This window comes from Aspergillus caelatus (assembly GCF_009193585.1).
Source record: "Aspergillus caelatus strain CBS 763.97 unplaced genomic scaffold BDV27scaffold_126, whole genome shotgun sequence".
NCBI lineage: Eukaryota > Fungi > Ascomycota > Eurotiomycetes > Eurotiales > Aspergillaceae > Aspergillus > Aspergillus caelatus.
In genome coordinates, this window is record NW_022475389.1 from 59,280 (window position 1) to 84,951 (window position 25,672).

General features: G+C 46.0%; 8 protein-coding genes across 8 annotated transcripts in view; 4 read left to right on the forward strand and 4 right to left on the reverse strand.

Annotated features, from left to right (window-relative positions):
* Nucleotides 1-473, reverse strand: part of BDV27DRAFT_146513 (uncharacterized protein) — a gene marked incomplete at both ends in the record, with an annotated part of 2,491 nt that extends 2,018 nt beyond the window's left edge. The window contains one exon of the mRNA XM_032070589.1: nt 455-473. Within this exon, the coding sequence (XP_031926059.1) occupies nt 455-473 (19 nt within the window). The remainder of the gene's footprint in view (nt 1-454) is intronic.
* Nucleotides 474-1,726: 1,253 nt separating this feature from the next.
* BDV27DRAFT_130668 (cystathionine gamma-synthase) lies at nt 1,727-4,430 on the reverse strand. The gene is made up of 5 exons (XM_032067463.1): nt 4,187-4,430; nt 2,621-4,031; nt 2,380-2,563; nt 2,278-2,320; nt 1,727-2,206 (listed from the first exon to the last, which is right to left on the reverse strand). The coding sequence occupies exons 1-5, from the start codon at nt 4,229-4,231 to the stop codon at nt 2,087-2,089; spliced, it is 1,803 nt and encodes a 600-aa protein (XP_031926060.1). The 5' UTR covers nt 4,232-4,430; the 3' UTR covers nt 1,727-2,086.
* Nucleotides 4,431-5,902: 1,472 nt separating this feature from the next.
* BDV27DRAFT_146515 (rRNA-processing protein UTP22) lies at nt 5,903-9,235 on the forward strand (the record flags this gene model as incomplete). The annotated part of the gene is made up of 1 exon (XM_032070590.1): nt 5,903-9,235. One exon carries the CDS (start codon nt 5,903-5,905, stop codon nt 9,233-9,235), a length of 3,333 nt encoding a protein of 1,110 aa, XP_031926061.1.
* Nucleotides 9,236-9,338: 103 nt separating this feature from the next.
* On the reverse strand, nt 9,339-13,689 carry BDV27DRAFT_12757 (putative nuclear envelope pore membrane protein). The gene is made up of 5 exons (XM_032066797.1): nt 13,504-13,689; nt 12,932-13,415; nt 12,731-12,879; nt 9,703-12,678; nt 9,339-9,640 (listed from the first exon to the last, which is right to left on the reverse strand). Exons 2-5 carry the CDS (start codon nt 13,370-13,372, stop codon nt 9,442-9,444), a joined length of 3,765 nt encoding a protein of 1,254 aa, XP_031926062.1. The 5' UTR covers nt 13,373-13,415; nt 13,504-13,689; the 3' UTR covers nt 9,339-9,441.
* Nucleotides 13,690-13,827: 138 nt separating this feature from the next.
* Nucleotides 13,828-15,965, forward strand: BDV27DRAFT_130674 (ubiquitin C-terminal hydrolase 37). The gene is made up of 6 exons (XM_032067464.1): nt 13,828-14,401; nt 14,455-14,549; nt 14,610-14,709; nt 14,783-14,964; nt 15,035-15,219; nt 15,276-15,965. Exons 1-6 carry the CDS (start codon nt 14,249-14,251, stop codon nt 15,827-15,829), a joined length of 1,269 nt encoding a protein of 422 aa, XP_031926063.1. The 5' UTR covers nt 13,828-14,248; the 3' UTR covers nt 15,830-15,965.
* An 885-nt stretch (nt 15,966-16,850) lies between these two features.
* Nucleotides 16,851-18,680, forward strand: BDV27DRAFT_130679 (putative oxysterol binding protein (Orp8)). The gene is made up of 6 exons (XM_032067465.1): nt 16,851-17,035; nt 17,111-17,187; nt 17,262-17,301; nt 17,358-17,427; nt 17,490-17,549; nt 17,623-18,680. The coding sequence occupies exons 1-6, from the start codon at nt 16,950-16,952 to the stop codon at nt 18,571-18,573; spliced, it is 1,284 nt and encodes a 427-aa protein (XP_031926064.1). The 5' UTR covers nt 16,851-16,949; the 3' UTR covers nt 18,574-18,680.
* Nucleotides 18,681-19,358: 678 nt separating this feature from the next.
* Nucleotides 19,359-23,216, reverse strand: BDV27DRAFT_146519 (condensin subunit YCS4; the record flags this gene model as incomplete). Its single annotated transcript, XM_032070591.1, has 6 exons — nt 19,359-19,532; nt 19,598-21,976; nt 22,030-22,171; nt 22,223-22,346; nt 22,395-22,933; nt 22,981-23,216. The coding sequence occupies 6 exons, from the start codon at nt 23,214-23,216 to the stop codon at nt 19,359-19,361; spliced, it is 3,594 nt and encodes a 1,197-aa protein (XP_031926065.1).
* Nucleotides 23,217-23,706: 490 nt separating this feature from the next.
* On the forward strand, nt 23,707-25,663 carry BDV27DRAFT_130684 (serine/threonine protein kinase CDC7). The gene is made up of 4 exons (XM_032067466.1): nt 23,707-24,160; nt 24,227-24,686; nt 24,747-24,807; nt 24,954-25,663. Exons 1-4 carry the CDS (start codon nt 23,893-23,895, stop codon nt 25,635-25,637), a joined length of 1,473 nt encoding a protein of 490 aa, XP_031926066.1. The 5' UTR covers nt 23,707-23,892; the 3' UTR covers nt 25,638-25,663.
* Nucleotides 25,664-25,672: the final 9 nt, after the last annotated feature.

Sequence of the window (25,672 nt, forward strand, 5' to 3'; positions counted from 1 at the left end):
ATATAGAAATTTGTTAGATAGCCTCTATTTCTAGATAGTTCGTCCCTTTCTAGAAGAACCAATTCTGACCGGCCATCATACCAAATAGAGGCCCAGATTATAATTGGAATATTCTTTCTTTCTTTCTTTCTTTCTTTTTTTTTTTTTTTCTGCTTTTCTTTTTCTCCTCGGTTACCTAATCCCTAGGGCATGCCCCAGTAACTCCACACATTGCTTTTCTGACAGGTACGAGTAGTTAGGAATGTGTCACTGTGCATGTGCTTGGACCAATTAGACAGATGATGGGATCGATTCTAACAATTAATGTAATCAAAAGAAGGGGTTGCAGAATATTTTCCATCAACTACTAACGTACACTCACTGTTTAGATATCTAAATGCCTACTTCGGCAAATTCGCGGATGGAAGGAAGTGGCTTCGAACCATGTTTTACGTACGAGATACAAAAACCTAACAAGTCAGTCTGGTTGCCATATTGTCGACCGTAGCCTAATCTACGGTGATCTACTCTGGAGTTCAAACAAGGAAAGAAGCGCAAACCGACATAGGCTCCATGCGGCTGTGTTGAAACCGCAGGCGTATATTAACAGATGATGCAGGTCAAGTATTGGAAGTCGTCCTTGGCTCTTCAGTAACACCCCCTATTGCTCTTCTCGACTCGAAAGTCCCGCTGATTACTATACTTGTTTTGCCTTATCTACCAGTCTCTACTGATCAGTCGTTCTCCTAGCGCATAACTCATCCGCTACGAGTAGCCCTGGCAGTTTCCTTGCTGATCTTTGAAAGGGATGTTCAAGAAGATACTATTTGACCCTATAACGACTGATGTTATGCCCCCTTTTTTGGAGGCTTCGTCTATGACAAAAATAGTCGATTGTATTAATCTAGGTTACATGATTTTTCAATCATAGTGTACACCCACATTGCAAGCGGCGTTTTCGCGCAACAAACACGGAGCGATTTTATCCTCACCTATACTAGGAGACACTGCATTGCTTGGGCAATTCAGAGATCCTCGTCTTCCCAGACAAAATTCTATGACAATTGATGTGCGACGCCTTGGCTTCATCCCACTTGCTGACACGGCTAATGCTAAACATGCAGATAACACTGAGATATCGTTAACTAGCGCCCTTCAGCCAGCTACGGTGTAAAAGGTTAACTATGCCGTTGTGGTGTCTCTAGTTATCTCCATTGTCATTGGGCTAAGTTTTCCACCATGGAATTATCGATTCATCCTCGTCTTGTAAGGGTATTGGTGTGAAAAAAGCGGCTTCTTCCTTTTTTTTTTTTTTTTTTTTTTTTCGGGTACGTTACCAAGTACCAAATTATCAGTCTCGGCGGGGGAACAATGAGATAGCTGCTCGCAAGAACTGATGGTAAAAGCCGGTTACGCAAGATAGGCCAGGTAGTAGCAATCAAGTCCTGTGGTCGATGACTTTTGTTGTAAATGAATTGCTGTTTCGGGCCTGAACTTGATATAATGATATGTTAAGTCAATGGGATCGTTATGTAGTAGTGTCATTGTACCAGGCTTTGCGTAAGTACCATAAATAACATATATATATATATCGTGATGAGGTTTGGCTATCCGTTGAACTATCTATGCGCGGAATGATCTCCCCGTGTGTCGCCTAGAGACCCAGCGTCGATCTACTTAATTTATCAATCCCTCGCAAATGTTTTACTATCACTAGATCAGGTCCATTGTCTTTCTCACACGACTTGCCAAATCAACCCAAGGTATCCCTATCTCACATTTTGTCTTATGTACATTGACTTTGTAGGGGAAACTTGAAACATGAATAGATGAACGTAAAGAGGGCTTATGATGGAACCTTAGTGGTTTAACTATTATCCAATAGCATGCTAAGAATGATGCTAGCAAACGTCTTTCAAACATAGCGTCCTTGTCCTGGCTGCGAAGTCAGTGCCTTAGGCATAGCATGTTTCAACCTCGGTTGAAAGTGACAAGACCACTGACTCCCCACCTCTCGTTGGATTGATCTGAAGCATTATTCATGCGTTATCGAGAGCCTAGCAGATGCAGCCCTGAAGGATACCGGTAGTGAGTCATTGCCCCCTCTCTACGTTTTGACCTTTGCTACGGCCTCCAATGCCCGTTGAAACCGACAGCGGAGATCAGACACATCCTCTAAGCCAACGCTTATCCTTACCAGGTCAAATTCTACGCCAAAAGAGCTTGCCTAGGAAGGAGTGTTAGAGATGGACGGGGTGATAACAGGAGAGAAAATTGAACAGAATGACATCGACATACCCATCCTAGCTCACCGTAGTGAGCTAATAAGGTGTAGGGAGAGCTGAGTTTTAAGTTAACACAATCCCCCCCAGGCTGAATAATTCGTGCAGTAATACTAACCTTAAAGTAAAATTGGTACCGAGACTGGGGCCTTTGAGGACTTCCAGGTGATCAAAGAATGCAACAGCTTGGGCTGTTGAGTAGAAAGTAACAGAGAAAAGACCACCGTAGCCACCATTGGGGTGGCGAAAGGCTTCGTATAAGGGCCTTGAAGGGTTGCATTTGGGGTAGAAGACGTTTTTCACTATGTCCCAAGTCAGACGCATGGTATTAAAACTGGAAAGAACGGAAGAACACCTACCAAGTGATGAGCCCTTCAACATTTCTGTAATCTCTTCGGTGGTGCTATTGATCTTCTCGATTCTTGACACAAAATCGCGGCTATTCCTTTCCAAGAAAATTGCGTCTTCAGCCCAAAGATTATCCTCATAGTCGCGGGCAAAAGTGTCTTTGAGAGATGAATAGTAACGTCCATGTGGATTGAGCACAGCACTACCCCCCATGACGTTACTGTCTCCGCTGAAGATTTTTGTTAGACTGCTGACCACAATATCGGCATAAGGCAGCACATTGATGTTGAGGAAATTCCCCACTGTCTCGTCCACAACCACTGCAAAATCGTATTTGTCTGCGAGAGAACGGATGCGCTTGAGATCTGGGGACTTAAGCAATGGATTGCCAGGGAACTCGGTGAAGACTGCGAGGAACTTCTCCCCAGAGTCTAATCGCGCCTCTAAGTCGTCAATGTCCTCGGACGAGCCATTTCCATAGAATAAACAACCGGGCCCCCATTTTTCAAGAGTTTTCAACGTGTCGATGTAAGGAAAACCAAAACATATGCTCTTCATCGTACCTCTGGCGGCTAACAACGTCTGATGGGAGTTAAAAATCGAGCTCATACCAGTGGGAAAAAGGAACACATCAGATTCTGTTAACCCTGCTACTCTTCCCTCCCCAGACGTCTTTTTGAGGGCCTCACTCAATTCCACATCCGCTTTTAGGACACCTGCTATACGTCTGCGCACAGCTCTTTTAGCTTGGTCCGCTAGGGAAGTATTCAAGTTCCGGCCAAAACGCTCTTCGATGAATTGGATGTGTTCTCGCCCATCCTGAACACCATCCGTGGCCATCGGCGACTCTGTCGGTGAGGGATGTACCCCACCAGCCCGAAAAGCACTATTTACTGTGTCTTTTCCCTGGTATCTTCGCGGGCCCTTACATATCCGCTGGGCTACAGGTTCTGTCGTAGTAGATTTCTTTTCCACAAGGAAACCGTCTCTCAATGCACTGTGACAGAATTCACCTCGACGGCTTGACACACCATTGCCCGTATGCTGCCATACTTGCTTTGCAACTGATCCAAGTTCCTTTGGATATATCACGCTTGACAAGAACGAAGTGACGTGTGCTGACTCGGCTTTTGTACGTGGTGAAGGAATAAAATCTACAACACGCACGCTATGCGAGACGCCTGCAGATGATCTCGACAGGATAAATGAACGACAAATATGCGCAGTTTTGGCGGAAGGAAACAACATGGCGGACTCCGTGTTCGGATTTCCGTAGCATTGCACGACCTCTTTCGCAAGTTCTTGAATGATCGGGTGTACGAAGAATCGAGGGTAACCGCATTGCATCTTACTTATAACCCACGGCTCTCCTTCTTCATAACCGATACTGGCTTTCCATGTTGGAAGTGATACACTGACTGCCTTTGCTTCCATTAGTGATATGAGCCATTTTGTGCGCAGGCCTAGGTATCGTGGTTGTGAGGAGTATATTATAAGGATACTTATGATGGAGTACTTCATTTTGAGAGCGGCAAAGGCTAGCCAGGGTAGGGAAAAGGCCGCGGGGTAAAACATACATGGTCAGTATTAGGAGGTACAGGGCCCCCGATGTCCTGGAGCATTATGAGCGTGGAGGTTGATCGAAGATTTAGGGGTAAAAAGTCTTTTTTCAGACAATTAAGGCAATTGTGAAGAGAAGGTAACAACAGCACGATATAAGAAACAGACGTTAAGAATGTTTCATGGTCGCGAAAGCCTTCTGTTAAAAGTATTAAAGGTATGAATCATACCCACTTACGAGCGACTTCGGCGATGTCTAAGAAGAAGCTGGCCAATAACATTCCATTCTGATGGAACCCCCTCCGCTAGAAAACTGGTTGTTCTCTGGTAGCATAATTTCTTAGATATTGGAAATTTCAAAGCGGAGAGAAGCTCACCGCCTACGGGCAAGCCATTGCGGCCAACGCCCATTAACTCATTTTTCTATATTTTTAACTTGTTTCTGCTGGCAGAATAGTCTACTATACTGAATCTACTTGATTTACTTAGTCTGCTTAATCTGCTTCGCCTGGCTGAACTGCGTGATCTGCGTAGTCTGTAGTCCGCTTAGTTTACTTGATCTAATTATATAGTCGCATGACTGTGAGCTATTAACCAATTCGAATTCAGACTTGGTATTAACGAATCAACGGCGGTCAGCTAAGCGGTGAAAGAGCGATGGAGAAAGGCCCAAAAAACCTGAAAAATATAGAGAAATGAATTAATGCGTGTTGGCCGCAATGGCTTGCCCGTAGGCGGCCTAAGTTGTATAATTTTACAAAAATATATTGAAACAGCTACATATAAGAGATACCAAGCTTAGAACCTAGTTATATTTTTATTCAAGTTTTCAATTCGCTAGTACTAGATTATAATCAAGATATACAGCTCATCCAACATAACTGCCTATGATAACCTAAGACGAGTCGATACACCCGTAATATGATAGTAATACCTGTACTCCGTACTGAGACCGGTACATCTTCATGTCTAATGATTAGTCAAGCTTAAAAGCGCGCTACTAAATGACCATGTTTTTGCATACAGTGGACCGGACTGGAGATACATTACCCTGGTACTGGATGTATGCAATAAATACTATGCTCCAGCATCAACATGAGGAGAAAGGTATTGAATATCTATATATAGAAATATTGTCTTAGCTGTATTATGTGCCTTCTTACATGAACATAAGATGTTCCTTCATCCAAGTATAGTGCTTGTTAACTTCCCGGTAATATAATGGAATGCACACTATCACAGTATTGGTATTTCTGTATCTGTACCCTGTACTTACAGTTTTTGGGGAGGGGGGGGCGCAAAAAATTGGAATACTTCCAATATGGTATAGTGTACTCTGTATACTCTAGACAACCACCCACTGTTATAAGGAATTTCTGTTGGTGTAAAATATTTACATCGCAGGTTATTGGTTCTTACCCAGGTGTTAACAGTGATGCACATGCCACTGCACTATCGCGAGATGATCCAAATGTTAATTACCTCCAACTGTATGTGAATTGTATTTGGTGACCAAGTTACATATCACGTGACTATATCGGAGCTCGGTGTTTATTTTACCTTGCCGTTATCGTCTTAAAGAAAAAAAAAATTACACACTGTATCGCAGACACTTAGTTTTGCTTTTCTTCATCCACAAATATTGGAGGCACCTCTTCGTCCTTCCCCCTCTTCCCTCTCTCTAGCTAGTCCGCTTTTTATCGCTCACTCTTCCGCAGCCTGTATCTTTGGGCATGTCGGCTCATACAGCGAAGAGGAGAAAGCTCAGCCCATCTCCGCAAATAACCCAGAGAGCTGAGCAGTCAAATGCGTCAAGTTTGAATAATTCCTCAAACATAGCTAGAGATGAGCCTTCAAGTATGGATGGTTTGACTAGACGCAGAAAAATTGACCACTCTGCGGAGCTTGCGCTGGCTAGCGGCGTCTACAAGTCTAATTTTTTCAAGTTACAGTTAGATGAACTTCTCACTGAATCAAGACCAAACTATGACAAGCATCTGTCAAAGCTTCAGGATACTCTCCATAAGCTGAAGGAAGTCATTGAGCACATTCCCGAAAGACCCCCGAAGCCCGTCGTTGAAGCCGAGAAGGAATTCCGCAGCACACATGGCATTATCGTTCCATACCCCGAGCCACGTCCAGGGAAAGATACAAAGTACACTGTGTCATATAGCAAGCCAACAAACGTCAATGTGGTAGGGAGTTTTGCTCTTAGGACAGGTGTCAGAACTTCTGAGCCTTACACTGTTGATTTGGCAGTCACGATGCCAAGCACTGTTTTCCAGGAGAAGGATTATGTCAATCATCGGTTTTTCCATAAGAGGGCATACTATATCGCATGCCTTGCTGCTGGAATTAAAGATATTGAAAATTTGAACTTTGATGTCAAGTTTGCACAGCAGGACGGAGATAATCTTCGCCCCCTTATTCTCCTAGAACCTACAGACTCGGCTAAGAATGGCTCTCAATCCACGAGATCGCAAATTCGTATCTTCACCGCGATTGAAGATACTTTGTTTCCCATTGTTCGTACTCTTCCTATGAAGAATAACGTGCGTCAAGGTTCACCGGACCAGCCTGAACATCGTGCGCCTACTCCTTTTTACAATGCAGCTCTCCGTTCCGAAGCTACAGTGGCACCCTTTCACAAACTCCTGCACTCGACAGCCCAAATATGTGATTCTTTTAAGGATGCATGTATCCTTGGACGGATATGGCTCCGTCAACGTGGATTTGGATCTTCTTTCCAAAAAGGTGGGTTTGGAGGATTCGAGTGGACTGTTTTAATGTCACTTTTATTTGAAGGAGGCGGCTTCAACGGCAAGCCAATACTTCTGAAATCGTATAGTAGCTATCAGCTATTCAAAGCGACCATTCAGTTTCTTGCAGGAAGGAATCTGCTAAATCCGCTTTTACTTTTCGCCTCTGATATTCCTTCCCCTCCCGGTACGCCTATGTTGTATGATGGGAAAAGGGGGCTGAACGTACTTTATAAAATGGCACCATGGTCCTATTCACTCCTTCGCCATGAAGCAAACATTACTCTCAGGATGTTGAACGAGTCTCGTGATGATAACTTTGACAAAGTCTTCATTTACAAAGTGAACGAACCCATGCTTAGGTTTGATCGACTCATCGCACTGCCAGTGCCTGACTCAGGCACTGTTCTTCAAACCATTCGTAATCACAATGCCATTTATGAGGTTCTTAAGACAGCATTAGGCGACAGAGCGGAGCTTATTTACTTGTGCAGCCATGGCGCCGAACCTTGGTCTGTGGAAAGAAAATTCTCGCGCAAAGCAGCGAGTGCAACCATTCATGTTGGGCTGAACTTGAATCCTGAAAATGCTATGCGAGTCGTTGACCATGGTCCATTCGCTGAACAGAAAGAGGAAGCGGCAACTTTTCGGTCTTTCTGGGGAGAAAAGGCCGAGTTAAGACGTTTCAGAGACGGTACTATTCGAGAGAGCTTAGTCTGGTCTGACCAGCCGTCCTCTCCCTCTATAGTATATCAACTTTTGGTGTACATCCTCCATCGTCATTTCAATTATGCAGAAGACGAGATCGGTTATATCGGCGACGAATTCGATAAAAAACTATGCAATAGCGGGGATGGAATATTCTTGTATTCTAACCCTGCATTTCAGTTGGTCACTGATGCTTTTAACTCTTTGGAGAGGTCTTTTCAAAGATTGGAGGAAGTGCCGTTGACTGTTAGGCAGCTGGCTCTGGCTAGTCCACTTGGTCGATACTCTGCTCTTCGTGTCCAGAGTGCTTCTGGCCTCATTCGCGATCCGGTGGATATTGTTCTCCAGTTCGAAAGTTCCTCAAGGTGGCCGGATGATTTATTGGCTATCCAGATGACAAAAGTGGCTTTTCTAATTAAGATAGGTGATTCGTTGGTGTCATCTGGAAACGCTTCGTCATGTAAAGTTGGCCTAGAGAACGAATTAAGTCGAACGCTAAACAACGCTTTTTTGGACATATCCCACACGTCGGGTGTGATATTCCGGCTAAGGATTCATCATGATCGGGAGCAGTTATTGCTAGAACGCCAGCTGAAGGAGAAAGGGGCGAGCCTGCAAGCAAAGCAAGAAGCTGCATACACCTTATCGGCGTACAAACGACTTTTCATCCAATCTCCTCGTCTGACCCAAGCAATTCGTACCCTATGCACTCGATTTGCCTTATTATCACCTACGATTCGCCTTGTCAAACATTGGTTTAATTGCCACCTATTTACTGGCCACGTTAATGAAGAACTAATCGAGTTGGTGGTGGCTCGGGTTTTCACTCAACCATACCCGTGGGATACTCCTTCCAGTGTTATGGTCGGCTTTTTAAGGACTCTCCATTTCCTTTCGCGCTGGGACTGGCAGCAAGATCCATTAATTGTCGATCTGGGTGGAGAGCTTGATCAGGATACAATTAAAGCAATACGTACTCGCTTTTCTGGATGGCGAAGTATCGACCCTGCAATGAATACTGTTGCTTTGTTTGTGGCTTCTGATATAGATCCCGACGGAGTAACCTGGACACATTACGAAATGCCTCCAAAGGTAGTCGCAGCTCGGATGTCCATGTTGGCGAAGGGGGCTGTAAGGTTGGTACGGGAAAACGGGCCTACCCTTGATGTTTCCGACTTATTCCATACATCATTGGCACCTTATGATTTCATCATCAATTTGCGCTCGAAAAGCCTGCATGATCGACCAACGTCATTCTTAAAGTACAAGAACTTGAATGAGCCCGGCAATAAGGGCCAGGCCGCCGAACTCAAAGTCCTGAGGTCCTTTGTCCGCGATTTGCAGGCTTGCTTCAGCCCAAATATCCTCTTCTTCCATGGCGATGATCATTGTGATGTAGTTGCAGGGCTCTGGAACCCACAGACAACAAAACCGAAGAGCTGGAGCCTGAAATTGACATACTCGTCATCCCCGTCGACGTTGGATGGTGCTAGAAAAGAAGATGGTGAAGTTACGATCAATCGTGATGCTATTCTCAACGAAATATGGAGGTTAGGACATGGTCTAGTCGATAGCATCGAAGTCTTTGGCACTGAGTAGAGCTCATATAAATTATCGGTATATTCTCATGTGTACAATATGGAGAGCGTCTTTGCAATGCAAGCATTCGAGATCTAAACAAGCAGCGGGCAAGGGGAACAATACGCGCGAACAGAGGGATGAAGCAAAACGTATAATATGGAAACAGAAACGCCAGTAGCATTTAATATTACACCACGTACGGAGTATCGTTCTTTGTTTTTAACCTATGGCCCAGTTGGTTTCTCAGGCTTCTCTAGATGCGTCTGAGATGAAACTGAGCAAAACTTGTCCTTAATCGCCACAACCTCGTAAGTTCCTTCGTCCGAGGTTTTGATAGTCTTGATATGTTCGTAAGAAATGTCATGCTTAATGTCAAGTATTTCCGCCTTCTTCCCCCTGCGGGCGATTGAGCTACGGATATATCTAAAAGATAGTTAGTACTCAGATGCTTAGTGGTAGATAATAAAGGGCAGGGACAAACGCACGTGAACTCAAACGGTGGCGTCCCCCAGAACTCGAACTGAAGTTCTGCTTCTCCACCTTCGTGTATATCAACAACAGAGGTTTGGCCTCTGCTGATTCTAACACTTGGCATCTCGTGGATGGTTTTCGTTACGTTTTTGTGCGCTTTGCATTTGCCACTGGCACCATCGCTTAAAGCGGTGATGGTGAATACACCAGGTCTCTCCGCGATGCGGCGGAAATTTGTTGTCCGGGAAGTAGCTTTTCTGGCAACCCCATCAAATGTATAGAATACCTCAAATGGTGCATGCCCTGAAAGCGAGAAAGAAAGCCGTTCACCAACGCAATAGTCGGCCTTGGATTCGAGGGGTATTACGGTAGGCACGTCGGAGACTGCAACCCTCACCGATGAGGCGCCATATTCAGTAGCCCGCTGGCATCCACGTGCGTCTCTGACCTTGTGAATGCTGACGACATGCTGGCCTAGGTCCAGATGGCGCCGTGGTATGGGAAGCATGTGTCTATTTGAAATGATATTCGAGATTGACACAAGTTCCGGCTTTGCTTTCGAATGATGTTTTATGGATATTTCAAGGGAAAATGGCGGGACGCCATCCAAAGTGATGGGAATCAATTCTTCGCCGCTGACATCTTCCTTGCAGAAACCGTAGATACGGCCAGGAGCATCAAATCGCGCCGATGGCAAAGGGTTCACCTTCTGCGTCACAATCACCGGGTTGCTTCTGGGGTCATGGTCGTAGAGATTGTCACCGATTTCCGTAAACGTATACGTGTAGAGTCCAGCCTCTGAGGTATCCATTTCCATGGAAGCCGCGTGAAGGACTGTCCTCAGATTTTGCAGTCGAACAGATGGCGAACCACGAGTAATCTTGCGTTGTTGTTCGTATTTTATACTGTATGGCGGACTACCTGAGAATCGAAGCTCGAGATTGTCATTTTCTCCTTGGCAAACGTCGCGTTTCTCTTTGTGCCCGCCTACTCCTATGGGAGAACCGTCCACGGCAATTATCCGCGGGCGAGGTATCCAGGAAATCTCAAATATCTTGGCAGCTTGGTCAACAGATCCAGGACAGGAAGCATCAGTTACTCCGAGGAGTTCATAACGCCCCTCGTGTCCCACAGCCAGAGCGCTGTTCTCCTGCCAGAATGTCTTCTCAACGACTAGAGAATCATAGCTTGTTTTGTACTTCAAAGTCCATGGTCGCTCACCACTCAATCTGAGGGGAATATCGACTTTAGAGCCCTGTAAGGCAGAATATTTCCTACTTTTCTCGATCTCCCCGAAAGATACGTGTGGCGGTTTTGGTCGAGCGTCGATCTGGATACTATCCTTCAAAATTCGTTTGCAGTTTGACCGGTCTTTGACACTCGTTAACACAACGTTGTATTCGCCGCCACTGACGAGCTTTTCGGTCACGATGCTCGACACCTCACTCTCTGTTTCCAAAACGTACTTGGTTTTCTTGCCATTATGAACAAGTTCGTACTGCAAAGTCCATGGCGCTTCACCAAGCAAGGCTACATCCACAGACACAGGTTCACCGAAGCAAGCCTTCCGCACCTCTCTAGACCCAAGGAAATGAGCAGAAGCAGGAGGCTTAACGTGTTGCTCCAGAACGGGGGCCTTATCTTTGAGAGGTCGCGGGGCGTACACTGTGTCTGCGATATCTAAGAAGCGATAGCGGTAGAAACCCGCTTCAGACGGAGTGAGGTCCAGCTGAGTCCGCAACCCCTCAATCAACTGGGTCTTGGTCTCAATTCCTTTGGAATGTTCAACGACGTACCGGAGCCGGAACGGTGGGGATCCAGTCAAATCTAAATCGACCAACAAGCCGACAGGGTTGTTTGCGCATTTGTCAAAAATCTTTTCATACTTGACAGCCAGCTCAGGTTCGGGAGGGTTATGTAAATAACAGGACGATGGTTCCAAGATTTCGCCCGAGCAGAATTGACTAGAAATAGCATCCAAAACATACCACCCTGGATCTCTTATTTGAGGTTTTTGGCCCAGACTCTTCAAAGACAGCTCTCGGACTTTACCAGGCATATTGCCAGCAGTGTCGTGATCGTTGTTGAAAGAATATATGATAGAAAAAGGCCCATCTTCGTCATACCCTTGACCCGACTGGTGAAACTTGACGGGCAGGTCCACACTGTCCCCTCGTGCAACTTCTATGAAATGCTGATCATTGCATCCAGACAAAGATAACCGGGGTCTTTCATGGACAGAGAACTGATGCCATTGGGACAAGGATTTTGTGGGCAGTCGATCGACCTCATCCAAAAATGCTGTATAATTAGCAACGTTGCCACAGCCATCATGTACTTCTTCAATCGCATAAAGCCACTCCCCGCCGAGGTTTAGCGACTCATTCAACGGTACTTCAATGATTTGGCTCTGGGCCCAAGCAACGTCTGGCTCTGGCGAACTAAAAAGGGTACCAATATTCCTCTGACCCAGTAACGGTGACCGTAAGTAATCTGGTTGGATATTCTGAAAAGAGAAGCCCCGGTCACGATGATTCACTTGTCTGCTGTACTTGATCTTCAGCGGCGGTGTGCCCTCGACCGTCAGGACCAAATTAGACAGCTCGCCTCTACACTTATGGGTGTGGGAACTTTTAATCGATGCTCGAGGACATGATACAACAAGTGCATCAGACCTTCGCATACGAACGTCAAGATTGGACTCATCTACTACCCTTTGGAGACGGTATATACCTGGTCGCCGAATCGGAAGTAGAAGGTCACGGTGCAAATCGGTGTCAGAACCATGGTGATTCTTGCCTGCCTGGCGTTTCATCTGCTTCAGCTGCTTTGAAGAAATCGTTATCGTTTCATTGCCGCCGCTAGTAAAATCTAAGCGGAATAACTCTATCAAGATAGGATCGGTCTGGTTGATCCGAATGGGCAAATTGACAGTGGTTTTTTCTGAATCTATACAGAGAGGTGTCTGATCTGGATTCAGCACGGCAGATCTAAGATCATTAGTACTTTGGACTGAAAAGCAAGAATTTGCGGGAATCGCACCCTTCGGGCAGTATATGAACTATTTGTTTTCCCAGTATGAGTGAGGCATTATGAATGATATCAGCTGGCTTAACACTCCGTTCTGATATCGACAACTCTCTATCGTAGGCTAATTTGACTATTCCTGATACCCAGGCACCGATTGGGATCTAGTCAAAGTTAGTAAGTCTGACCATTGTTATGGGAGGGGCCTCCACATACCGGAATCCGAAACATGAGGAATACATTGCCAACTACATGTATCAGGAAAATCGCAAGGGTTGTAGGAAAAGCCCATTCTAGCCAGGGTATGCGCAAGGCCTGAAGCCCGAAAAGGAACACTCCATCAATACAAGCCCACTTCAGAAATAGCCAGGTTGCATCTAAATCATCCGAAGCTTTCCAAGATTCATAAAGTCGCCAAGCATTGAGCGCGACATAAAAAGCCACTATATAAAGTCGTTGCGATGGTGCATCTATCAGCTCAACTGGGATAAGTGGCAAAGTCGCATCTTGGGCTGTCGGCGATGCCTTTGAGGAGGACTGTCGCAGTCCTGTATCACGCTGTTTGGGTTTAGATGGAGAGGTGTAGAAGGCTCGCGATTTCTGCGACGTCTGGGGAGTCTGAGGGAAAGCAGACCGAAGTCGGGGAGTGTCATTCATGGCATGCTGTGATCGCGGGGCACCCACGGTCTACTGATATCACCTATACAATCAGTCAGCATATCTGGGAATGCACAAAACAACAAACTACTCTTCACTATTATAGGGCCCAAGCGCTGATACAAGCGTACCTTCAGTAGAAAAGAGGTCCTCTATCTCTTAGCTGGTCCGGGAGGGCAAAAGGTCCTTGCACTTTTGTGATACCTTGTGTTAGGTACAGATTCCGTACAAAGACCTTCTTTTACCTGTCGCCACCCACTGAAAATCGATCTCAAAACCGACTTGAAACGCTAAGTCGGCTAAAGCACAAATAAAAAGAGAAGGCAGAAGGGGGGAAAAAGATTACTGTGCAAGAACGAAAGTCCGGCAATAATCTTCAACGCGTGGAGTCGCGTGCGAGGTAGCTTCAGCCAATGAGAAAACGGAAGCAACGGTATGGGCAACGGTATGGGCGGTCAGGCCAACCTATGGGTAGCCAAAACTTTAGTAGTACATACCTATCAAACGCTAGCCTGGAGTACTTGACGACTTTAACCTGTCAGCTATAGACACACGTTGTCCTCGGTAGTGTTATCAGGATTTACAAGCACCAGCCCCCTTCCTTTTCTCTCCCCTTTTCTGTTTTGGCGCCATTGGTTGTTGGTTTATATCGTCTTATCCTTTAGCTATCTAGTCGTCTTGATCGCTTCGTGACATAAGCTCTCTCCTTAACCACCCCTCATTTATGACGGCGGGCAGCATAGTAACGCTTCTTTTACGATAACCTAGCCTACCTAATGATAATATATCTAACATATTCCAGACCCTGGTACTTCATATTTGCATTGCATCTACGATCTCTCGAATCTTTGCATCTCAATACTCTCGAGGACATTGATGACAAGCATGGCTTTGGGTTTTGAACGACGACGGTTAAATAGTCAGCCAACCATGGCCAACCACTTAGATGACGCCAACGACCCATGTCGGCCAGCAACTGCGCAGGAGAAGGAAAGCTGGAATGGCTTTTGTGAGCTGGAGTCTGAGCCTGTAATTGCTATTATTGGTAATCGGTTTCCCTGTTTGTGCTAACCCTCTCTAAGGCTCTTTTCAATGTGATGCTGCGAGAGTTCGGGGTGAAAGGCGTCAAAGTGCAAGAAGTTGTATCACTAGATGAAGAGATGATGGCATTCTTGAAGTAAGGAATATTGAGCATGGTCACCGCTTTCTACTAACCGAAGCACCTTTGGCCGCATAGCAAGCCTGTTTATGGTTTGATCTTCCTGTTTCGTTGGAGGGAAGATGACCCCGAGAAGCAAGAAGCGAGCTGCCCAGAAGGGCTTTGGTTTGCAAATCAGGTCGGTTTGACTCATTGCCTCCAGCCTTTCTCTAACGCCACCGAGGAATTCGTTGCTGATAGTTTTAAATTAGACTGCCAGCAATGCTTGCGCTAGTGTGGCCCTACTAAATATCGTCAATAATATAGAGGGCATCGAGCTCGGGGATAACCTACAGCATTTCAAGGACTTTACGATGCCGTTTACTCCTGCGCTTAGGGGAGATGCGATCAGTAATTTTGATTTTGTCAAACGAATACATAATTCATTTGCAAGGTTGGATTTCGCTAACAAGCCTTTCATCGTTTCTTTTCGCTACGAGGAGTGTATCTGACCTTAAGTATAGGAAGATGGATATGCTCAATTCAGATTTTCAACTAAAACATGAGGCGACATCAAGGCGTTCTCGTTCAAGTAAGGGCAATCACGATGAATCTGAAATAGACGCAGGGTTCCACTTTATCGCGTTTGTCCCTGCGTTGTGGAAAGTCTGGAAGTTCGATGGCCTGGAACGCCAGCCCCAGGCACTCGGTACGTGAAGGACGGCATGAGAAGCCTATGGTACAAATCGCTGACGTGAGTCACAGGACACTGTACCCCCGATGAGGATTGGTTGGGCATGGTAAAACCGCACCTTATCACCAGGATGACTGAATATGAAGAAGATCAGATTGAATTCTCAATCCTCAGTCTCGTTAGGGACCCGCTTGTAGACCTTATTGGTAAACTAGCCGTCAATATAAAGTGTCTGGAGATGCTTAATCAGCGCTTAACTACCCAAGCTTCTGCAGTGGCCCACCCAGAATTGCCTCTTGCAAGCTCTATCCTTGAAAACACTATTCTGGGGCCGGACAAGTCCTTTGATATGACAAGGGAGTCTATCGACCAGGCTATTGTTCCGGTGGTATTAGAGAGGTACAATTTGTTGTCCACGCAAGAAATCGTCGAGTTCAAACAGAAGCTGTGCAATGAACAGCAGGTGTTACGAGCTGCGATTCGGGACGAGCAGCAAACCCAGCGGGCGGATGACGACTATGCGGCGGGGAGGAGGTACGATTACGGGCCAGCTATAAGAACATGGTTGCGATTCCTGGCCCGGAAAGGAGTGGTTGAGAGTTTAATACCAGTGGGAGAGGTATGATACAGCGAGTGGGTTGTTCAATGTGGGAGTGTCTTTCTTACCGTCGACGATAGGTCATTTACTGGTAATGGTAATATGGTATCAAATGAAATGGTAGGCCAGAACAGGAAAAGCCCAAATTTGTTACTAATGTACCATCACGCCTAGAGTAGTTAGATTAAAACGAAGAAGATGGTCAAAGGAAAAACGAATGAAATTGTAATGGAAATGGAAGACACTGCTCTGATGGTGGTTCGATGAACCTTGACTGGGAAGACCTCGTGATGCGCCGATTGGTCGTCATCTAATTCTTTCCCTTGAATGTATTAACCTAAAGTCAACTATGAAACTCTAAAACCGGTCTACTGCGTAGTACTATTTAATCGATGCATAACTACCTAATTCCTGAGCTGCCGTTATGTATGACAAATGTTCTACATGCATTGTGAAATACTTAGATTGTAATATCTACTTATTCCTGACTGCTAATCTGGTATCCAGATTGCTTAGAACAGAATCTCTCTTTATAATTATTGCTTGGTGCAAATGATTTATTCTATATTGGTAATACATCTAAGAGCATTTGTTCCTTATTCATCTTTTTATTACTCCCCTGAAATACTGTAACGGTATAAGCAGAATACTTAAGATACATACTTTGTACTGCAGTGTACGGAGTACTAGTAGTAATAACCCAGGGTGGTGTTTATTCCTTAACCAATGATCAATCAAGTGTCGGTGACGTACTGTCAAGGCAACCGAAAGAAAATACAAAAACGTCACCGCCTCTAGAAATCGTCAACATAGAACTTTCGTCGCCGTTTTGTTACAGCCCGAATTCTCATTTAGGGGTCTCGTTCCTTTTGTTCTTTGCTTCTTCTTCTTCTTCTTCTTCTTCTTCTTCTTAGGTCCCCGTGGGTTGAGACTTTAGCTGGTTGCTTATCCTGATAACCATCCTTTTTCCGTGGCGGGGGAGCAAAGGCAATCCCCTTCCTTGCATTTGGTCGCCACACCGATTCTGCCTATCGAAAGACCTCTTTTATATATATATATATATATATATATCGCTGCTCTCCCCAGCCATATATTTACCTACTCACACATTCTCTCAATCCCAACCATCTAAAAACCAGATCTCGCTATGTCTCCCGCGACAGCATCGGATGCCACCGAAAAGACTCCTGACGACTCTTCCAAGTTAAAGACCTTCCTCTCTATTTTGAAGAAGTATGTATAGATGGCGATTTCGATTCTCATATTCTGGTCGATCCATACTGATTCGATGGCGCTGTGACTCTATAGGTTTGTTGGGGTCGCTGATATCGCATCTGTTCGCTTTTCGTTACCTGCCCATCTTCTAGAGCCGACGCCTAATTTAGGTAGGTTGTCGCCATGAGGCTACGCTGATGTCTACTTAACGATGTGATCACTGACTAAGTCGGGGATCTGGCAGAATATTGGAACTACTTGGACAGACCAGAGACCTTTGCAAGGTCAGCAAGGTAGCCTATCTTTCACCAGGGCTCGTTTTCTGACGGGAGAGTCACAGCATTGGTCAATCAGACGATCCGCTGGGCCGGACGCTTGAGATATTAAGGTTCTGGTTCACAAAGGACTTGGTACATTCCTCTGCGGTACTTCAGTTTTTTTCGAGAGACCAGTATACTAAAAGTTGTCATAGAAATACATCAAGGGCAAGCCGTGTAAGCCGTATAATTCTACCCTGGGTGAATTTTTCAGAGTGAGTTTGACTCCGTCACGAGTTTTCACATTTCTGCTTGAATATTGACTAACTCATACACATAAAATTTCAGGCTACTTGGGAGGTCGATGCAGCCCTCCCAGAAGTACAGGTACATTCTAAGCCAGGGGTAGCAAATGGAACCTGCACTGCGAAGGACGGCGATGCTGAAGCGGTCAAGGTATGCTACCTGACTGAACAGACATCTCACCATCCACCAGTATCCGCATTTTTCATCGACTGCCCGCAACGAGGGGTTTCAGCACGTGGCTTCGACCAAATTAGTGCCAAATTTACAGGCACAAGCATTCGCGTTGCTCCCGGTCAGCATAACCTGGGGATCTTTGTCAGAATCGCCCCAAGAGATAATGAGGAGTATCAGCTGACCCACCCTGCGGCCCATCTGGGTGGCTTGTTGAGAGGTGCACTGGCCATAACCGTATCAGATACGTGCTACGTAACTTGCCCAAAAACACGCATCAAGGTGATTTTACAATACCTGGAAGATGGCTGGATTGGCCGAGCTCAACACAGGGTCGAAGGAGTGGTCTTTCGATATGATCCCGACATGGATAACACGACGAAAATCAAAGATGTGCCAGAGAGCGATATTCTTGCCAGAATTAGCGGGTCATGGCACGGACAAGTCTATTTCACCCTAGCTGGGACAGGTGAGCCTCAGCTTCTAATCGATATCACCCCTCTTTTTCCAGCTACCAAGAGTGTGCCTCCCGAGGAGAGTCAACTGTCCAACGAGTCTCGCAAATTTTGGTCCAATGTTACCGAGGCGATAGTAGATAAAAATTATAGCCAGGCCACCAAGTGCAAACAATATATTGAAGAGAGGCAGCGGCAAAGGGCTGCTGAGAGACAGTCAAAGAATGAGACATGGCAGCCTCGGTTCTTCACGGACGCTGTTACTCCCTTGGGCAAACCAGAGTTGACTGAAGAAGGGCGCAAGGCTCTTGAGGGGCTCTATAATGGTGACTACAGCTTGGAAGAAAGCGAAACAAAAGGCGCATAGACTTACTACTCTTCTGGCTGTGACTGTAGATACATACATGAACTTGGCGTATAAGATGAGAGGCTACGAATTAGTCTTTGGCCTACCATTATAAATTATTTTTGGAACTTTCCTTTTTCCTGGTAATGTTCTAAGTCCGTACATTGTTCTCTTTCTCCATTGCGAATGGCATTGCGTTAGTGCTCCCAATATATTGAAACTTCTAAAAGCGCAGGGAAAAGACACGGGTTTGGCCGCATATGATAGATAAAGGATCTGGACGAATTTAAGACTAAAGAAACGAGGAATATGGGTTTAAAACGACGGAAGCATGTTCTCATGGGGGTGTTCATACATATGGCCAGAAAATCTTGTTCATTTGTCCCAACGAAGCCAGCGTGTGAAGTCTGAGCTTGGGTCGATATTGACCAGGAGATGAGTTATGACGAAAGCGAGCGAGCTTCTACCTACCTGTAAATGAACCAAAAAAAAAAAAAAAAATTCACAGATATGACCATTGTATAAGCTTGTATAGGTAGAATCAGCTGGAATTGCATTTGATCATTCATGGCCTAGGTCAACCGAAGATACCTTCAGCAAGGAGATAGGAAATAATAGATTACAACGACAATAGCCACCCAAACGGTAAAGAGAGATCAGATTAATCATAAACTCAATATACAGCTCACATAAGATCACCTATAGTTTCCTGAATGACTCATAACTGCCATATCCATATTCACCGTTGCGCCGCCACCTTAAAACTTCTAAGGAAACCAAGCGACAGGTTGAATGACATCGTTGACCTAGGTATTGGCAGCGACTACTTTATTAAACCCCGCACTCACTATCTTCGTTATCTCTTCATTTTTATGGGGCAGCAGCGACAAGGCGTAGGCTACATCATTCCATCGCCGCTCGGTCTCGCACCGTGGAAGTCGAGCAGCCAGCTTATCTGCCAGTTGCCGGGCATGTTTCTCCTACAAAGCCACCAACAAGATTAGAAGCCGTGCATGGGAAAGACAAGTATACCTGAAGTACTCACTTTTTCGATGAATCCGATCAGGAACCTGACAATACGCCTTAATGAAGCTTCTTCAAGGTTCCGCTCTGCACTCAAGAGACTGAACATATCAACGAAGTGATTGTACACTGCGTTATCCTTGCTAGCTAACTCCGTGAAGAACATGCGCGCTAAATCAGCAATTCTCTTGTCGTCATCTTCCAAGCACTTGGCCATCTCGCCTAATTGCCCCTTGACTTTGACCTGACCTGCCAAGATGAGAAAGGTTAGAGTCATGAGACATGTGCGCTTGACAGAGACATCATCATCATTGAGCCTGCGGTACAGGAAGTCTGTGTTCTCGTCAATAAGATGGTTGAAACACACTGCCATGTCACCAAGCGTAATTACTGCATTGCTACGAACGATTGGGTCTTCGGAACGTTCCATGACAGTGATTAAGAGGGGGAGGTTTTTCTCGCAGTACTCCGCAGAGACACACATTAATTTGGCCATACACAATGTTGCTGCTGCCTGAAGATTACGGTCAGGGTATGTGTTGCTGTTGGCGCAAATTTCTGTAACCAACGGGCCAAAGTTGGACAAGAGAGAGTTATCCCCATAGAGCAGTTCTCGCTCACGGATGTGTGCCATGGCATCTGTAAAGTCATCTTCCGTTGTTCCGCCGATGAGATCAAGCTCATCATCTTCGGTGGGGTCTTTGCTCATTTGAGCTGCTGCAGTGGATGCTTTGTTTTTCTCCTGTTCTGCTTTGCGGCGCTTGAAGTCGAGCTCGCACAACTCGAGGTGTACTATTTGCTTGATTGCAATATGTCCAACAACAAAAAGCAGTTGGGAGAGTACAGCGGATGAAGACTTTCTGGTGGTCGGGCTATCTGTCAAAGCTGTCCCGGGACGTCTCTCATCCCCATCACCAGGACCTTGTGAAAAAGAGCGTTGTGTTTGTGGCTGGAAGACAGACCTGGTCTTCCGCTTGAGGATATCAGAGCATAAAACATCTGGATGTTTAGATAGTGCGTATATGGCACTAATAGCTTGCTCTGCCACCCCATACCATTCTTTATTGTCGGACACGATCTCGACAATTGCCGCGAGTTGGGTAAGGATGGGGTGGTCATTAGTTAATTTGGGAATGCCAACTTCTTTGGACTTCGCCTGTCGGCCCGGCACCATCCGTCTCAAGGCAATGCACGTATATCTCGCAAGAACAAGGTCCGCCATTCCCAGACTCCCAAGACCAATTCGCAGCATTACCTCAATTTCCTTGATAACCACGTCGGGATCAGCTAGAGCAAGCATGCCAAGGACGATGATAGCGCCCCGGCGTTGGGTTTTCGAGATCTCCTTCCTTTGAACGCCATATACCTGCCACAACTTCGCGATGACGGCATCCGAAATATGACCAGCCTTCATCATAGTACTTAGCAGTTGCTCAAGACATGTCAACTCAGCAGGCGTGGAGCCAAATGTCAGGCTGATCATGTTCCGAGCAACGTAGTTTGCCGCATCGTTGGCGCTAAAAGAATCTGGCGCTTCGAAAAATAGGCCTTTATAACAGTCAATAAGATGGGTCTGGACGCCTTTCCCTTCGTCGCTGTTGCCTTTTGTCCAAATAAGTCGGAGCATTCGTCGAATCCCACTACGGGATGTTTCCACCTTGTATGCGTCAAGCACAACAAAAAAGTCCATGGCTTCTATAGCCTCACTCTTATTCCTAGACGACAGCAGTTGTGTCACGACTCCAGAGGCAGTATGCAGAACCTCAATAAACCGGATGGCTTCGTTGTAGTATTTCCTAGTCAACTGAAGCCGCGCTAGCAGTTCCGATGTTGCGGCTTGCTCAGCGGCCCTTTTCACCGCTGCGGCCTTCTCTTCTTCAGTCATGCGCGGTGCTTTAGAAGGGGATTCGTCTGGCATCTGCGTTGCATCATCTAAGAGTTCGCTATCAACATGTGAGGCCTCGCCACCGTCGAAACCTGGTGTCTCAGGGGGGCGGAGAGAATTCAATTCGGCATCAACAGCGTCAAGTCTGGCCATCCACTCTTTATACGAGAGCTGTCCACCATGCATGATACTGAATGGGTGAGTGGACACCAGCTTGGAGAGTAATTTAATTGCATTTCGTCGTACGTTGCTACTCTTGTCTTCCAAGCTTCTCGCTGCCAGTTCTGCAACTGCCTGCCGCCTTTTTGGGAACTTCTGATCCAAATCGCAAATCCTCATATACACTTGGATGGCACGGCATCGACAGTAGGGGTTAATATCTAGGAAACGTTCCTCGAGCACATCGAAGAACGCATTAATCTGGGTCTTGTAATTGTCACTGCGCTCTTCTTGCCGACTGAGGTCAGCAATAAGGTTCCCGCAAACCTCAATCACCGCACAACGAAGGGTATAAGACTGTGGCTCAGTCAGATGCCATCATTCAGATAGAAAGAGCAAGATAGTAGTACTTCGCTGTCAAGCTGCTTAGCCAAGAGTGTCATTTGTTTTATGATCAATCGCGGGGCAAGCTCAGAAAGCTTTATGATAAATGCAGACACCGACTTTGGCCCACGTGTATCATTGGAATTAAACTCCTTATTTCCAAGCTCCCTATCACATATTAGCTGTCATCCCAGCAGTTCCAGCGTATGAGTTTAGTACTTTAGTATCTCGTCGGACAGTTGAGGATAATCATATTGCTCAGCAAGGATGTGCAGAAATTCGGCCATAGGCTCGGACAGATGCTCAAAGTATGTTAAGCTTTGTACGATAGATGTCTGGGCACCTTCATGATAGGTCAGCTCTGTTGAACTTAATTATCGTGAGCACTCACCAAAGGCATGGCCATGATGTTTGACCGCAATACATAGAACTTTGAAGGCGTGCATGCGAATAGTCATACTCTTTACTCGCTGCTCACTCTCGAGGATGAGATAGATCGAACGTGTAAATAGGTTAACGAATGTGTCGCGGTCTGATGTAGTCAAAAATATCCTGCTGAGCTTGAGCTTCATGACCTTGCACATAGTCTCCATGGAAATCTGTATCTGGGCTGTCCAGTCCCAATGACCATCTCTCATACTGGCTTTCAACCGGCCCGACTTCCCCACGCCTCTCCGAGCAGGAGCAGCTTCCGCAGGTCGCTCTGCGGCCTTGACCTCCACAGCAGAAAGCGCCCATTGTAGTAAGAAACCATACATTTCTAGCAAATGCTTATGGTGTTGGACGCCATCCGGTTCGTCGGACTCGAGGTCTCCATGGATAATATCCGCTTCGACGGATAATCCTGACACAATGAGATCGAGAAGCTTGCTCAGGGACCTTATAGGCAAGATTGAGCAGTGTCTGCGAATTTGAGCTAAAATTAGGGTTCTTTCCGAGCTAAGAGTTCGGGGGATGAATCAGAGGGCCGGGCGCACTTTAAGAAAAACTGTAAAGAGTCGAAGAAGGACGGCCTGGCTAGACCTTCCGGGTTCTCAGCTATCGCATCGACAATAGGGTTTAGGACATTATCAATTAATGCAGTGGACAATTGGTCCGGGTCGGCTTCACATTCCAAGAGTTCGGGTTCAGCATCAGCGGTAGGAACAGAGGTTGGGTCACTCAAATAATACTTAAGTGACTCGTTGATATCGAACTGAGCCCTGCCCTCCATGGTGGGAGTGACTGCGAGGGATATCCTCGACGAGCGTGTGGAACCTGGAAGACTAGATTAGACGGCTGATGGATGTCGTGGGGTAAAAGAGGGCTGGAGGGACGAGACTGGGAATGCGGAAGATAAGTCGATGCGGGCGGCAGGCTTTTGTTTGTATTTTTCCTCTTCGGTGATAAGATAGTGCTCTGAATCGTCGAGTAATAATACACATTTGATACAAATTATTACATCACACTGCCAACATATGGGGCTTTTCCTACCACCATAATCCTGCCTAGGTAACCTGCAACTGGTGTATTTCTTGTATCTACAGTATATCCAGTACAGTCTTTGACACAGTCTCTGTAATGTAGATCGTGGAGACAGAAGGTAAACACAAACATAACCTTACTGAATCGGGAAATTTTTGCACGCTTTTGCTCCACGTTCCGCGCGGTACTGGTTTATGAACCAGTTCTGAAACGTAGAAACTGCAACACTGCATCATCGGATATCCTCTACGCACACACATACGCGCCATGAACTAAACATCCGTCGTGTCATACGGCTATCCATTATATTTCTGCCCTTCTGCCCTTCTCAGATTAATATTGTATGGGAATATTTTACGAACGATTATCCCCTTCTTTGATTAAAACCAGAGAAACCTTCTGGCGACTTAGGCTTTCGTGGTACCATGTCCACTCTCCACCCAGCGCCTACTGGTATTTTTGAGGTACAGAAGCCGGGCCCTTCGAGGCCATCACGCGCGCTAGCAGGACCTAGATACACAAGAGACGATGGTGCTGCTACGGACAGCGATGCGTCTGCGATGGAACATGAAGATGAAGATCTCCAGGGCGAAGAAGACGTCGACGACTCAGTGAAAGAGGATATGAAGAAACTTGAGGATACATTTCCCGGAATCTCGGATAGATTTCGCTTGGTTAATAGAATTGGTGAAGGTACGGCAACACTCGCTTGCTGCTTTGCGTTCGGCTTCCCTTGGCTGACATATCACAAATGTATAGGCACTTTCTCTACCGTGTACAAAGCGGAAGATCTGTTATATGATCATTACAGGAACGATTGGGATATGTTTCAAGGTCAACAATGCGACAGTTGGACGAGCCCTCCCTCGAAAAGGCGACGTGTAGAGGGAGAGCGTGGATCATCCTTGGCTGCCAAGCGACAGAAACCTCGTTATGTTGCCCTAAAGAAGATATACGTGACTAGCAGTCCATTTCGTATTCAAAATGAACTCGAGCTGCTACATGACCTCCGAGGTTGTCGATCCGTATGCCCTCTAATCACAGCCTTTCGATACCAGGATCAGGTTGTGGCTGTCTTGCCTTTCTTTCCTCATACCGATTTCCGTATACAATATCGCACGTTTCTGGTTGCGGATATGCGACATTACTTTCGGTCCCTTTTTACCGCCTTGCACTCTGTCCATAAACACAATATCCTCCACCGCGATATTAAACCGACGTAAGATGCGTTTGCGGATCTGTTCTGCTTTGATATGCTGACGATCGAATGATTCCGCAGTAATTTCCTTTATAACCCAAAAATTCGAGAGGGTGTCTTGGTGGACTTTGGTCTGGCTGAGGTAAGTCTATAGTCAGGAAGGGGATAGATCAAAAAGAAAGAAAGAAAGAAAGAAAGAAAGAAAGAAAGAAAGAAAGAAAGAAAGAAAAAGAAACCTCCCCACAGCAAAATGTCATCATGGCCTTATTATCTGACCACCGGGTGTAGCGCGAGGGGTCTGAGTATACCGGCACGTGTCTATGTGCCAACCCAAGCTATGTCCGTCGCAGTCGATTGCTACAGAGCTACTACTCCACCCATTGCTCAACGTCGACGTTGTCGGCCGGCTACCCGAAGAACGACTCCAGGCCGTCGAGACGTGCTAACCGGGCAGGAACCCGGGGTTTTCGTGCGCCAGAAGTTCTTTTCAAGTGCACATCCCAGACGACGAAGATAGATATGTGGTCGGCAGGAGTAATCCTTTTAACTTTGCTTGGTCGTCGCTTTCCCTTCTTCAACTCTGCCGACGATGTTGATGCTACGATAGAAATGGCTAGTATTTTCGGGACACGTCGCATGAAGACGGCGGCAGCTATGCATGGGCAGATATTTGAAACCAATATTCCAACAATTGGTGAGAAAGGATATAGTTGGGAGAAGCTTGTAAAGTGGGCCAGCTGTGTGGAGGAGTTGACTGAGAGCGAAAAACAAGCAACTCGCCTTCTGGCAGGCCTCATGGAATTGGATCCATACAAACGATTGAGCGCCAGAGATGCCCTACAACACGAATTCTTTACGGACCCCATAGAACATGACGTTGAATGGGGAGGGAATCCCGAAGATAGTGCTGACTCTGTGGAGGAGGACGAAGCAGACAAAGATGACGAGGCGGATGAGGTGGCAATGATATAAATCCAGAACAATTTATGATAATGATATCCTCTTAA